At 41.6% G+C, this 14,355-nt stretch overlaps 2 protein-coding genes across 3 annotated transcripts in view; one reads left to right on the forward strand and one right to left on the reverse strand.

Annotated features, from left to right (window-relative positions):
• Positions 1 to 8,367, forward strand: part of PBRM1 (polybromo 1) — a 116,379-nt gene extending 108,012 nt beyond the window's left edge. The window contains exons 30-32 of the mRNA XM_008572572.1: positions 3,115 to 3,185; positions 3,296 to 3,512; positions 4,545 to 8,367. Of these exons, the coding sequence (XP_008570794.1) occupies positions 3,115 to 3,185; positions 3,296 to 3,512; positions 4,545 to 4,717 (461 nt within the window). The 3' untranslated portion in view covers positions 4,718 to 8,367. The remainder of the gene's footprint in view (positions 1 to 3,114; positions 3,186 to 3,295; positions 3,513 to 4,544) is intronic.
• Positions 8,368 to 10,813: 2,446 nt separating this feature from the next.
• On the reverse strand, positions 10,814 to 14,200 carry SMIM4 (small integral membrane protein 4). 2 transcript variants are annotated; one of them, XM_008572551.1, is made up of 2 exons: positions 13,876 to 14,200; positions 10,814 to 10,918 (listed from the first exon to the last, which is right to left on the reverse strand). In XM_008572551.1, exons 1-2 carry the CDS (start codon positions 14,024 to 14,026, stop codon positions 10,827 to 10,829), a joined length of 243 nt encoding a protein of 80 aa, XP_008570773.1. In that variant the 5' UTR covers positions 14,027 to 14,200; the 3' UTR covers positions 10,814 to 10,826. The 2 variants fall into 2 exon arrangements, 1 of the variants encoding a protein (XP_008570773.1); XR_550460.1 differs by having other exon boundaries at positions 10,833 to 10,918; positions 14,009 to 14,200.
• Positions 14,201 to 14,355: the final 155 nt, after the last annotated feature.

A 14,355-nucleotide genomic window follows, 5' to 3' on the forward strand; every position in this document is an offset into this window, starting at 1 on the left:
GAGGCATACTCTTATAATCACTCAAGTAATTTGACATATACTTGAAAAGCCAAACAGGCTAGAAGACCGTGCCCTCTTATCAGTGAATTAAGTTTCCCAAATTGCTAGTTCAGAGTCACATATATGTGCTCTCTTTGGCAGCACATGTAGTCACATATAAAAGCACTTTTTGCTCCAGAGTGCATTTCTTCCTCTGGTGCAATCCTTATCTCACAGGTCTTCTGTATAGAATTCCTGCTCCAGGGGCAGCTGGTTAGCTCAGTTGGTTAGAGTGCAGCCTTGTAACACCAAGGTCAAGGGTTCAGTTCCCCATACCAGCCACCTGCCAAAAAAAAAAAAAAAAAATCAGACTTCCTGCTCCATCTCCTCTTCCACCACCAGCCCATCTAATGCTCTTAGAACTCTTAACTCTTCAGAAATCCTTCTCTCAGTCTGTCTTAGGAACAAAAAGGAAGTAGAGAATAAATTTATACTGAATTAGTTTTCTGTATCTGAGTCTCCTAAGAAGCATAATATGTCAGACATCTATGAGTCTCGTAAGAAGCATGATATGTTAGATATGTTCTATTAGAGAACAGCCTAGCCCACACTACTTGCTGTAGACACTGGTTTGTCTGTCAGCAAAAGCTCAGAAGTTCTTTCAGATAGAAATGTATAAATGGAGTCCAGAAATAGCTACATTCAGTTTCACTTTATAATGAATTAGCAAGTTGAAAGATTATTTTAAAGAAAACAAACGAGGGAAAATCATAAGTTCCCATATTAATTGCTGTCATATGCAAAAGAACCATTAGCTATAATCTAGTTGGAAGAAATGTGACCTTTAGATGACTTGAATATCATTTGGTCCATTACCTAAAATATCAGGTAGGGGCCCAACCCAGGTGATAAAATGTGGATGGGAACTTGTTAGATTTGCTTGTACCACTGTTGGACCTACCAATCATAGGGTTTTGCGGGGTTCTAAATGATGCCACAGAGGGTAGAATATCAGGTAGGGGCCCAACCCAGGTGATAAAATGTGGATGGGAACTTGTTAGATTTGCTTATACCACTGTTGGACCTACCAATCATAGGGTTTTGCGGGGTTCTAAATGATGCCACAGAGGGTAGACCCAGCAGTGTGCAAGTAGAGCAAATCTGGTGGCTTGGCCTGGAAGCTCCAGGCACATTCTTTGTGAGTGTTGCTTAGAGACTGGCCATAGCTCCATAGAAGCATTTGCTTCAGATGTTCCCAAAGGAAGAAATGTTTGTGGGGGTGTGTGTTTCATTATAGAAATGGTAGCCTTTGTGCGAGTTGCTATTGCAGCAGGAGTCTGTCATACCCATGTGGCAGGTAGACTTGGCCTTAATTCTGTGCCTTCTCACCTTGGCCCAGGGTGTCTCACTAAGTCAGTAAGAGCAGGTTGGAGTTGACACCTTCTGGGTGCATGTAGTATTCACTGGGAGCCATGTGTAAGGCCAGTACCATCTAGGATAGCAGATGTCTTTTGGTGGGTGTTGGGACATAGCTATCTTCCTCCCCCTCTCTTCAGATTCTACATTGCATTTGAAGGAAGCACAACACACCTTGTTATAGGCAGGGAGACAGGGAAGAATCGCTCTAAGTGCCTACACATACACGTATCTGAACAGGCTTTGAAGAGTGGGGGATTCGGTGAGCTCCTCTGGTGACTCAGCTCACATTCTTATCTGCTGCCTCTGGCGTGGCATTTGTAAACAGAGGAAGCAGAGGAATTTGCTCATTTGTTTGTGCTGCCCTGCAAAGCAATGATGTAGGAAGCACTGGGAGCTCTGCCGTGTTGTGGAGTCTAAGGTGGGTGAGTGTCCTGTGGGGGATGGTAAGGGATTAATATGTCACTTGAGCAGCAGTTACCCACCACAGCCTCTTCATTCATTCGCAGATAATCATCAGGATTCTACTCTGTGATCCAGGTACACTTCTGGATACTTAGAATTTAAAAATCCTTGCTTTTTAAACAGAAGCTTGTTCTCACTTGATATTTTCTCTCTGGCAAATAAGAGGATGTCTAATACTTTTTGGAAGCAGCATTTAACAGCTCTGAACCTTAGAATAATGGGCTGCTTCTGCCTGATCAAAATATCAGCATTCTTAATCCAGAAGAAGCATAGACTATGAAGTTAGCCCCTCTCAATCCTTCTACGCAATGAGCAGGACTTGTTTTAGCTTTAAAGAATAGCTCACCACGGTTTGGGGTTGTAGTTTGTTAGTTTTTAATGAACTGGGTCCCTTGCCTATTTCTGTATTTTATCAGAATAGCAAATGGATGGCCCTGAGATAAAAATAGCTTTGGACACTAAATTTAGGACACCTCGTTATTATCAACTAGTGCCTGTGAGACAACAATTGCTGTGAGCATTCACCAAGGGAAGCTTACAAAATTATTACCAGGGACATAGTACAAATATAGTAGGACCATGAAGTCTTTCTTTGATCCTTAGTCATTTTGCATCTAAAGTGATAGCAGCAAGGCTACTCCGCTTCCAGATAATCATTTTCAGAGTACTACTCTATCAAATGGAAGTGGCCTCTCTCTGCTAACACAGTGACTCCAGTTAGCACAGGTACTGGTGGCCTCTGAGGGGACAGCAAGACTGGGCCTCCAACCTCCACAAAGCTAATTTAATTGTGCACTTCCAGAGCCTCTTCCCGTGTGTTCCTGCTATCCTAGCACATTGGTTACTGTTGAGCCTGATTCCAATGCCATTCCTGCTGAAATTAAACACAGGCTTCAATTTCAGGAGAATGTGTTGTCAGAAGAAAATTACCTTCAAAATAGTTATATTCTGGCTATAGTTTACCTAAGGAAATACTAGAATTTTATGCAGGGTTCAAATCATTTCTAAGCCACTCGAGTAATTGATGTACATCTAACAAGTTGAACCAGCAGTGTAATTTAAGTTCCTAGAGACAAAAGAATAGAAATTTTCTATTTGAATCCTCTTTGGGGTGCTTAGGGTTCCTATCCACAAAGACTCAAGGGCAGAGGTGCATAGGTTTGCATTATAAATGTCATCATTTCTTATCAGACAGTATTTTTCAGTCATCTCAACTCAGAGCCTCTAACTGTGCCGTTGCATTATGAATTATAGGTGTGATGAACCAAGGAGTGGCCCCTATAGTAGGGACTCCAGCTCCAGGTGGAAGTCCATATGGACAACAGGTGAGCCAGTTTGATTTTTCTAGGACTCAACAGAATTCTAGTCATCTTCCTTCTCAGAACATGGGCAGAGTATTTTTTTTGCCTTACAATGTGGTCCTATGCTTTTTCAGGTGGGAGTTTTGGGGCCTCCAGGGCAGCAGGCACCACCTCCATATCCTGGCTCACTTCCATCTGGCCCCCCTGTCATACAGCAGCCAACCACGCCCATGTTTGTGGCTCCTCCACCAAAGACCCAGCGGCTTCTCCACTCAGAGGCCTACCTGAAATACATTGAAGGACTCAGTGCTGAGTCCAACAGCATTAGCAAGTGGGACCAGACCCTGGCAGGTAAGGAGAGTCCTTCTAAATAAGCCTTTGCAAAACACATACTTCCTCAAAGTCTTCTTGCTGCTTTTATCATTTTGTATTGTACAATAAGCATTGCTTTTTCTTACACATATAATAAATCGTATATTTTATAGAATGGTTTGGTGCTTCTTTGCATATTGACATCACAGACTGAAAATGTTTTTTCCACCAAATTTCAAAGCTTAGTTTTATCATAAATATTGCTGCCATCTTTTTAAGCATATTCTGAATTTTTTCAATTATTTTCCAGGCACTTGGGCTTTGGTATAGATGCATTTGGGTAAATTAAAAATTATTTCACCTCAGTTTAAAAAGATGAAAAATACATTGGAAAGCACTTTTTTTTCCTTCCTTTTCAAACATTTATTAAATTAGAAGGAAAGCATTTTCTGTTAACCTATCAAATTATTCATTTCATTCAGCAGACAATGTATTTTCAGTATATACTGAGGTAGCTTGCCTAATTTCTGGAGAGAAATTGAAAAGTTTCTACTAGTTTTTCATTTCTTTTTTTTTTTTTTTTTTTTTTGTCCTTTTTGAGACCGGCTGCACCACGCTCAGCCAGTGAGCGCTGTGAGCGCACCGGTCATCCCTATATAGGATCCGAACCCGCGGCGGGAGCGCTGCTGCGCTCCCAGCGCTGCACTCTCCCGAGTGCACCACAGGCTTGGCCCTACTAGTTTTTCATTTCTAAACCAAATTTGTTAATTTGATTTCTTTTTAAGAGTAGGAAGTATGTTTTCCCTTCTTCACATGTTTACCTTCTTAGGCATTTTTGTTAACATTTAAGTATTCAATATCAGAGATGCCTACGATAAAATTTAAATGATCAGATCTTTTACTGCCTAAAAGGATGATGTAAGAAATTTGCTTGGAAATATTCTGCAAAATCATAATATTTAATAATTCTTATATGTTTTGTGTTTTAATAAATCTATCAGACCTTAGAACTCAGGGAGCTTTTGTGATCTTAAAATTCCAAATTCTGTTTCTCTGTCTGTGCTTTATCAGCTCGAAGACGCGACGTCCATTTGTCGAAAGAACAGGAGAGCCGCCTACCCTCGCACTGGCTGAAAAGTAAAGGGGCCCACACCACCATGGCAGACGCTCTCTGGCGCCTTCGGGATTTGATGCTCCGAGACACCCTCAACATTCGCCATGCATATAACCTAGAAAACGTTTAGTCACATCACTACATTTCTTTTATAGAAGCATAAAGAGTTGTGGAACAGTAGCCATTTTAGTTACTGGGGGTGGGGGGAAGGAACAAAGGATAGTAATTTTTATTGCATTTTACTGTACATCACAAGGCCATTTTTATATAAGGACACTTTTAATAAGCTATTTCAATTTGTTTTTGTTATATTAAGTTGACTTTATCAAATACACAAAGATTTTTTTGCATATGTTTCCTTTGTTTAAAACCAGTTTCATAATTGGTTGTATATGTACACTTGGAGTTTTATCTTTCCACTTGTTGCCATGGAACTGAAACCATCAAAGGTTTTGTCTTGGCGTGGGGTTTTTGTTTTTTGGCTTTTGTGTTTTCTTTTTTTCTTTTTTTTTTTTTTTATAAAAGAACAAACAAAATGAAAAAAATACACACAAGAGTTTACAAATTAGTTTAAGTTGACAGTGAAATGTGAAGTTGGTCCTAGTTTACATATTAGAGAAGGAAGGGAGTGTACTTGTGTCTGTTTCATGTGCCTGAATATCTTAAGTCACTTTCCACAAAAGTTGTTTCTTACAGGTGAAATGAAGTGCTTTCTTTGAAAGGTTGTTATTTAGGTTATAAAAGTTTGACAGACATGGCACACTCTGTTAACTCAGAGGCTCACTACAGAAATCTGTGGTCAGTGCTGTGTATCTGTTTGCAGCTAGTGTACCTCCTGGACAGCTACAGAGAAAGAATACTTTTTCTTGTGCTGAGTTAGACATCTATGGTATTAGTGATTTTTACAGAACATGTGCACAACCCTGAATTATATTTAGTATTGGCTGGTAAGTTTAAGGGTACTTTTGATCTATTTATAATTCACAATTTATGCCTGTACATGTTGGGTGATTTAAAATTTTAAGTCTGTTACATTGAAAAACATTGAAGTGTGCATGAAGGTGATTTATTTTTAAACATAACACCGAACTTGACATAGGGAACAGTGTGTGTAACTGGATATGAGCTGTATCAGAAGCATAATTGTGAACGGGTAGATTGCCTGCATATGCAAATAGTTTTAGTATTCTTTATTTCCTCATTATCAGATGTGGCATTTTTCTCTTCTAAATTTCAGGGTGTAATTCTCAATCAGAAATTTAATACTTTCTAATTTTTTTTTTAATTTTGCAGCTTGTGCTTTTGAGAAGGGAATCATAATTTAAGGAAATGCTCACTAAAAAGACCATTACAGATTCCCAAACACTTGGGTTTGGTGACCCCATCTTTATTATATGACCCTAGAATAAACATTTGGAGGCAGTATATTAGCCACAAATATGAAACATTATTACACTTGGCTGGGAGTATGTTTTGAAAACTGCTTTATTGCAACAGGGTGGTTGCCATCATGGTGGAGTGTCCACTGCTGTCTGTAAATTGAGAGAGTGACTCTCAGTGGATACTTTTTTCCTTTTAATCTGCTATGAATCAATACCTGCATGTTTAATTACCATACTTATTTAAATCATGAGGGCTAAAGAGTGTAGAAAGGAAAAAGTCTCTTGTATCTAGATACTTTAAATACAGGAGGCCCTTATAACTTAATTGCCTTTAGTCAACCACTAGATCTCAGTTTGCATCAAATAATTTTGAATTTTAAAAAAATGTATGGCAGTAGTATGTCAGTACCTTATTGTTGAACTGGATCAGATAAATCTTCAGTTCCTGGTTATTTGGGCCATTGAATCATCATGGACTAAATAATGCAATCAGATTCTTTGATTTCTAGACATCTGTGAATTACACCAAAAAACCTGAAATTTAATTTTGGTTAAATCATTTATTTCATGCATTCATTTTATTTCCCTTTTTAAGGTCTGGATGAGACTTCTTTTGGGAGCCTCTAAAAACTCTTCACTGTGGGCCACAGAGGGCATTAGAAGCCAGCACACTTCTCCTCTGGGCTCCTTCGCAGTCCCTAGAGGTGCTATAGGAACCATAGATCCATCCAAGGGCTTCCTTAAGGCAGTGAAGAGCCAGCCCAGGGTGCCATTAGGCAGGCCCTAAGTAAGTTTTCTTTTTAAAAAGAAAAAAAACAAAACTATGTATTTATTTTAGAATCATGTCTTTCTGTATATTAACTTGGAGAATATCAGTTAATATTTAGGATATAAGATTTGAGGTCAGCCATCTTCCAAAAAAGAAAAACAAAAAAGTCCTGATTTAAAGTACAAGAAAACTATACGTCTTTTTTTTCATGATTCTTAGAAACTGTAGTAATGTGGCATAGAAAATATAATGGCCTAAATATTTTCAAAATGTAAGTTCCTGTGGAGAAAAATTTTGTTTATATGGGGGGAAAACGTATGGGTTTAAAATAGTATGTCAGCTGATTTAAAAGGTCTTTAATTGTTCTGTTTTGTTTTTTAACCCACCCTTTCCTTCCTATGAGGAAGAATCGAGGGGACATTTATCTGCGTAAAATCCCCAAATTGGTGTTGATGACTTTTCAGCTTGAACATTTCAGACCTGACCAAAACTTGGTTTATTCTGATTTCTGTATCATATCATCTGAGGTTTAAGTGGTAACTAGTCTTATAACATGTATGTATCATATGTTTGTTCATCTAAAGCTTTTTAATCCAAATAAAAATGGAGTTTGCAAAGTGATTTGGATTAACCAGGTTTGGTTGTTAGATGTTAGTTTCAAGCAGATTTAACTCCTGCAAGCCCTGACTTCATGCTGACAAGGATAAGGCTGCCAATTTAAGGGAAGAAAGTTCTTCAGGAGGAGGTGAAAATCTGTGTCCGGACCCCTGGTTCATGGGTCAGGCTGCATTAACACAGAAGCTGAATATAGTCGGACCGCATCCTGAAATGCCTGATGCCACACCTCTCAGGCCGGCAGTCAAGGAATTCCTAGCGTGTCCTCAGCATGGGTAGAAATGCAGGTTGAAGTTAAAATTGAAGATAGAGTTACTGAGGGCAGAGGGTGAGGAAAGCATGTCCTCTATCATAAAGCAGTATAACCCACTTCAAATAGCCAGCTTATTGTGGCCAGAAGAGACAGGTGGCTTGGCTGTGTCTTTAACATGTTTATAAGCTCTTAAAACATGACCACGCTTTTAATAGAAAGTGTTGGTAAAATCAACCAACTGTTTTCCTCTAATATCACTTTGCAAATCCCTGTGGTTTTATTCTCCTGAATAGTTTAGGGCTATACTGCCATCTGTGCTTATGAGCATATTTTGAACAATCACTGATGTACATAGTTAAACATCTCAGCTGAACACTAGGAGCAAACAAATACTGTTAAATATTACTGTGTTCTTTTTTAGTTTGGAAGTATGCTAGGTCAGCTGAATGAAAGTTAGGAACTGAACAAATAGGCTATTCTGCTATTTGGGGTATTTTCTGGTTTTCATGTCTTGTGGATTGCACATAAATGTGACAAGAAACTCCAAATTTAATACATATGTGAAGACTAAGCACTGATACTGCTTTACTAAGGAGAGAAATTGCTTTGGAAGACACCATGATCCAAAGTATATTTTGTTAAAGAGAGGTAACTCAGTGTGAAAAATTCAAACGTACAAAAAAAGGGAGGTTTATGTGATTGAGTTATAACATCAGGATTTAGGTAACTCTTCAAAAATAAAACTGCTAGATGGACTAAAATAGCCTCATTTATTTTTTACTATGTGCCTAACTTAGGTACTTTATCAATTCAGATGATAGAGTGAAGCTCCAAAGGCCCATTTTTTTTGCCCAGTACCACTATGGCAGTAGATTTTTAGCAATAAATGCTAATTAGGTTTTCGTCATCTTAGAATAAGTACTATAGTTTGAAATTTAAATTATTAAACTTTTTTGCCTTGTAGTTCACACTAGAGGGCACTGCTGTGCTGTAATCAGCATATAAGAGCACTGCAATTTTTTTTTAACTTTCACGTTCCTTAAATAGTTCCGGTGTCTGATAAGTAGGATAGAGTCGTGTTCCTAGCAGGAGAGTTAAAAAAAATTTTAAGGGAAAATTAAAAGTTTCCACATTGGTTAACAAAGATGAGTTCTTAACTCATAGCCTCCAAACACAAAGTGCTCTGAAAATGTGTCTTGCATCAAATACAGTAATAGCTCTTTGCTAGTCTACTTGCTTTACAGTCAGATGTTGTCCTGTTATTTTCAAGTTTGTTGTCCTTCCATAAATCAGCACTAATAGAAGAAAAAGAAATGGAGAGGAAAGCCCTATGGAAGGTCAACACAAAATTCAGTCTAGTGGTTCTCTCTGGGGTGGAGGCAGGGGGGTGGCCTAGGGAAGAAGCCCACAGCAGACAACAGAAGTTGGCTAATGGTTTTATTAGTATTTAGTATTATTCTTTGTAAAAGGTGTGTGTGTGACATATTCTCCTTATGTATCAAATTACTTAAACTTCTAAAACTGGGAGAGTGGGCAAGGGGGAACGTATGGAAGATGGCCATATAATTGAGAGAATCGTACCACAATTTTTCTTATGCAATTTTTATTTATTTCTAATCACTAAAAGTGCCTATAAGGTTAGGTTCACCAGGAACTCTAGATGATACAACTGGGCATGAGAATACAACAAATCATATTCTTCTCCCTTGTGGTGTCAGTCATTACTGGCTTTCGCATTCAAGCCATCTCCCAGTGATGACTCTGAGCTGGCTGTAGGTAGTGCTTTAATGAGATCTGAGTAGTAGGCAATTATTTACACTGAATTGGTTGTAACATAAATGGACTAACTTAAATTAGAAAAAATCTCTAGATGTTATTAGTCTGTGTTGCTATAACAGAAATACCTGAGACTGGGTAATTTATAAAGAACAGAGGTTTATTTGGCTTACGATTCTGGGACAGCTGCATCTGGCATGGGCCTCAGGCTGCTTCTACTCATGGGAGAAAGCGGCAGGCAGCCGGTGGGTACAAGCAGATCACATGGCGAGAGAGGAAGCGAGAGAGAGGAGGTGCCATGGTCTTTTAAACAACCAGCTCTCGCAGGAACTACTAGAGCGAGAACTCACCCATTAATCCCCCCACCTAGGGAGAGCATTAATCCATTCATGAGGTCCACCCCCATGACTCAAACAGCTTCCAACACTGTCACATTGGGGATCAGATTTCCACATGAGTTTTGGGGGAACAACACACCCAAACTCCCTAAAAAAATTTAGAAGACATATTTTTAGTAGAAATCATTAACTTGAGGGTACACTGTGGCCTTAACCAACAGGTTGTTTATTTTTGTGCAATATTTAGAAACTATTTTGAAACTTAGTCTTCTGTAGTATGTAGAGATTTTCTTGTTTGAAAATATGTTGGATGTGGTTATCCAAGCATGGAAAGGTGCCTTTGCTTTTTCTACCAGCTGACCCAAACTTAGGCTGGGTCTCAGATTGCCAAATCTATCTTAACTGACTGAGCCTCTGATTTAGTTCAAGTCTGTGATTGCTTTAGGCTGTGTAGGTTCACTTATAGAAGGAGCAATTGCCTTTATCTTTAGCAGCTACATGAGAGAGCAGCATCTTCATCACAGAGGGGTATGAAGCCTGTTGACCATAGTCCTCAAGGAGGTCCAGCCCTTGTATGTTTGTGGAGTCAGACAAGGGATGGGCTTCTTTTCACAAGAGCACTAGCAAGAATAATGTATAGTCAGTCAGGAATTCCCACCATCCTATCCTAGCAAGTTTATAATTGGTAGCTGGCAGAAATGTAATCTGCACAATTATCCCGGTTTAAATGACCATGTGAGGGAGATTTTTACTTTTACATCCATGATTTAATTCTGCAAAAAAGCAAATAAGGTTATCATTTGTGGCCTAAAAACAAAGGGTTTCACAAATAATTCAGACTGCACTGAAAAGTATCCGAATCTTTGAATTGTTTAAGAAATATTTCATGGGCTAGATTCATTGAGTGGGTGTATTAGGAGGAAATAATTTTCCCACAAGTGCTGTCACTTGGGAAGTATTCAAGTAGAGACTGCAAAACTATAAAAACTCTTTGTAAAGGCAGTTTTTGCAATACTGTGCAACTTCTAAAGGACAAGCTGTGTCAGAACAAGAAATCTGAAAAGTAAGTGTTTAAAGGAGCTGAAACCAGTAGTGAAACTTCATATTCACTTTATTGTCTGCTGAAGTTCAGTCTCTGATGCATCTTCCAGCCTTCTCTGATATTGTCTTTCTGAGGCTTTTCTACGGTAGACATCATCTGTATTAAACAAAAAGTTTGCTTAGATTTCTAAGAGACTAAGGAATTTAAAATAATCACATCTGAGTAATTCAACCAATAGTCTAGGTCTCTCACCTATTTCTGAATCTCAACATTAATGTTTACTCAATGACAAAATAAACAATTGAAAACAAAATGAATTGAATGAGAATGACGCTGATGGAGTTCTAGACTTTATTTTTACCCTATAAAGTGAAGAACTTTATAGGGTGAAAGTGTCTTCAAAGATAGTTCATGTCCTAGCACACCTCTTAGCAATGTTTTAAGGCTTCCCTCACTTCCTTCTCCCCCACAATTTCTATTGTGCTCTCTCAAGTCATCCTTAACAAAAACCTGGCCCCTCAAAGGCACTTTTTGCCCTGCAGCTCTCTGCTGCTCCTTCACCCACACCCAAAAGTCTCAGGGTGGGGAAAGGAAGTCAGTTTCTTCGTTCTCAGCTGCTGCTTTTCCAGACTTGATTCTCCACCCTCAGGTAAAAAGTCCTCTTCCTTCAAGGTTTCACTGTCACCATCTTCTCTGCCTTGGCACCTTCTTTCCATCACTGAAAACGCTGGCCTCTAGCTGAGGCTCCTCTCGCCTGTCCTATACCTTCTCTCCAGGCACCACTATGACCCATGGGAATGAAGCGCCAGCCTTCTTCACCTCCCTGCCTTCTCCAATCACTTGCAGTGCTCCTCTGAAGGAATTCTGCTAGGACTTCTACTTCTGCTACCTTTCTGGCCCTCCTGTCCCTGGACCTCACCAACTTCTTCCCCATACCCCTCCTGTTTTCTCTTCCTGCCAAACCAAATGAAATTCCTTCACAATCTTGTCAGTATCTTAACTTCTTGACACACCCTCAAAACCCCAACCAACCACAGATTAATTCTCTGTGCTTTGATGCACTGTAGGGCCAACTGATGCCTCTAACAGGGTCCACTGTAATGCCTGACAATCCTGCTTCCTCAGCCATGACCTTCACCCTTCACCCACCCCCAAATGGCCATGAACTCTTCCTTCACGGAGGCTTTGATGCACTGTAGGGCCAACTGATGCCTCTAACAGGGTCCACTGTAATGCCTGACAATTCTGCTTCCTCAGCCATGACCTTCACCCTTCACCCACCCCCAAATGGCCATGAACTCTTCCTTCACGGATAAAAGTCGTCATTAAAGAACTGTTCCAGCTAATTTCCAAGGGCTACTTCTGCCACCCACCTCAGATCCCATCATCTCCCACTTTCTCACAGGTCAAGATCTCCAGCCTCTCTCCACCCTCTCCTTTTTGATCAATATTTGCATATCCTCCAGTCTCCTGGGGGCAAAGTTTACCTCCTCTTCACAGTGTTGGGCTTCTTTAACCTGTCATAACAGTCTTTCCTAGTTTACCTCCCTGCCTCTCTGGACACTCTCAGTCACCCTTAAAATGTTAGGGTTTGACTGACTTATATCACAATTTGCTTGTGAATGGTCCACAAATCCAGATTTTTGCCCTTAAGTGCCTCCTGAGCTTCAGATCTGTATAACCATCTCCACCTCAGCCTGTCCCAAATGGAGTCCAGGATGGCCCTGCCTGTGTTCTGCACCCCGCCACAGCTGTTCCGCCAGAAACCTCCACTGCTTATCTCCTGAGTCTGCTCAATCACCAAGCCCTGTCAGTACTGCTGGGTGTCTCTCAACTCCACCCGCTTTTTGGAATCCCTCTGCCCCCAAACTAGACCAGGCTACCATCTCAAATCTGGACAGGCAGACAGTGTAAGTGTTCCTGCCAATTTCTTCTCCACAAGGATCCATTCTCCACATGGGTTAATTCACTGCTTAAAACTCTTCAATCCTGGGGATACATTCTCAGTTCTCCAATCCCTTTGTGGCCCTGCAGGCGCCTCTCTAGCCACTTGACTCCTCATTATGTTCATCTGCTTCAATCCCTCAAACACACAGCATACAAGGCCCCCATATCTGTTCTCACCACTGCCATGAAGATGCTTTCAACTCCACAAAACTTCCTTTCACCTGGGGCACACAGAATCAACCAGGTCCTACCTTACTATGGTAACTGCTTCCGGAAGCTTTCCTTGCACCATCTAGTCCAGTTGAGGTGCCTATCCAAGACTCCTGTGCTCCTCCCACTTCTCCCTGACAGCACTGATCACACTCAATGGTCATGGTCTTTATGATCTGTCTTTCCCATTAGAGCTCTTCTAGAGTGGGGGATCTTCTGCCTTGTTCATTATATCCTTTCACGGTTGCTCATTAAATATTGAATGGATTGATGGACTATCTAGAGGAAGCACTAATGTAACCCGAGGAGGGTTGGCAGTTCACAAGTGATAGTGTTTCAGGAGAGGGGCAAAGCAGATAGGGCCTAGGGGTTGGAGAAGTCCTCCTGAAAGAGGAACTGGCCCGTCCAGAGTTAGTCCTCAGCAAAGTAATGCCAGGCATTCTTTCAGAGTGCTGGGGCATCTGACCCAAAGACCTGGTGCCAATGACTGCCCTGTAAAGACAGTGGTAGTTGGCTTAGCTAGGCAGATCAGCTCCCTCCAGGGTTTGGAATGAAGAGTCCAAAGAGGACTAGCCAGCTGTCCGAAGTTTTCATGAATCCTCAGGATCCACCCCCTTCTACGGTTGCTGTGAGCAAGTCTATTCCTTAGGCCCAAACAATGTCACCAGCATGGGTGAAGGGTAGGCTTGAGAGGACTGGAGGCACGTGCCCTCTCCTCAAATTGCGGGGAAGGTCGCTGGGCTGCACACCAATGTGCCCGCTTATGGGACAGCCGGGCCGGTCTCGACTGCCAAGCAAATGGAACAGCACTTGCCCTTCTGGCAAGGGTAAAAACAGCTCAGCGCTCTTGAGTAGAACGAGCGGTCTGCACTCTTAAGAATACCCCCTAGGAAAACGGATCCCTGCCGCCTCGTGCCTTCCTGAAAGGAAACGGAGTCCGCTGCACTCCCACTTACAGAAAGTTTCCTGGCCCACGCGCACTTTAATCATGATCCACTCCACTGTTCCTCCCAGGACAAAAAAGAAGGGCAGGAACCTGTAGATGCCGAGTCGCTGCTTCCCGGGCACCCGCTGCAGAACCCGCCTCACCTGGGCCCTGGAGAACATGCTCGGCCGGGGTCGTGGAAAGGGGCACCGCGGAACTAGGCGTGACTGGATCGCCCGGATGTAGTCGAGACTGCCCACCCGTCCTCGAGTTCAGCAACCTGTCCAAGTAGCTACCGCAACCCTGCGCCACAGCAAGGCGGGTGCAGAGCTTGGGGACCTCCGGGCCAGGAATGGGAGAGGCTCCGCCAATCAGAATGCGGCTGGTCGCGCAGATTCGCCAATCAGAGTACTATGAAGCGCGCGTGCTCCGTGAGGCCAAGCCGGGCATAAACGAGCTGGCGCAGGCGTCACGGCTCTGGAGACGGGGTGGTCCAAGGGGGCGGGGCCGA

The sequence above is a fragment of the Galeopterus variegatus genome, unplaced genomic scaffold, assembly GCF_000696425.1.
Source record: "Galeopterus variegatus unplaced genomic scaffold, G_variegatus-3.0.2 Scaffold806, whole genome shotgun sequence".
In the NCBI taxonomy this organism is placed as follows: domain Eukaryota; kingdom Metazoa; phylum Chordata; class Mammalia; order Dermoptera; family Cynocephalidae; genus Galeopterus; species Galeopterus variegatus.

Coding starts and splice junctions, on each gene's coding strand:
- SMIM4 (XM_008572551.1), bottom strand. CDS start 14,026: ATGTTCTCCAGGGCCCAGGTGAGGCGGGTTCTGCAGCGGGTGCCCGGG. Junction 10,919..13,875: donor CGTGGGCCAGGAAACTTTCT/GTAAGTGGGAGT, acceptor TGTTTAATACAG/ATGATGTCTACCGTAGAAAA.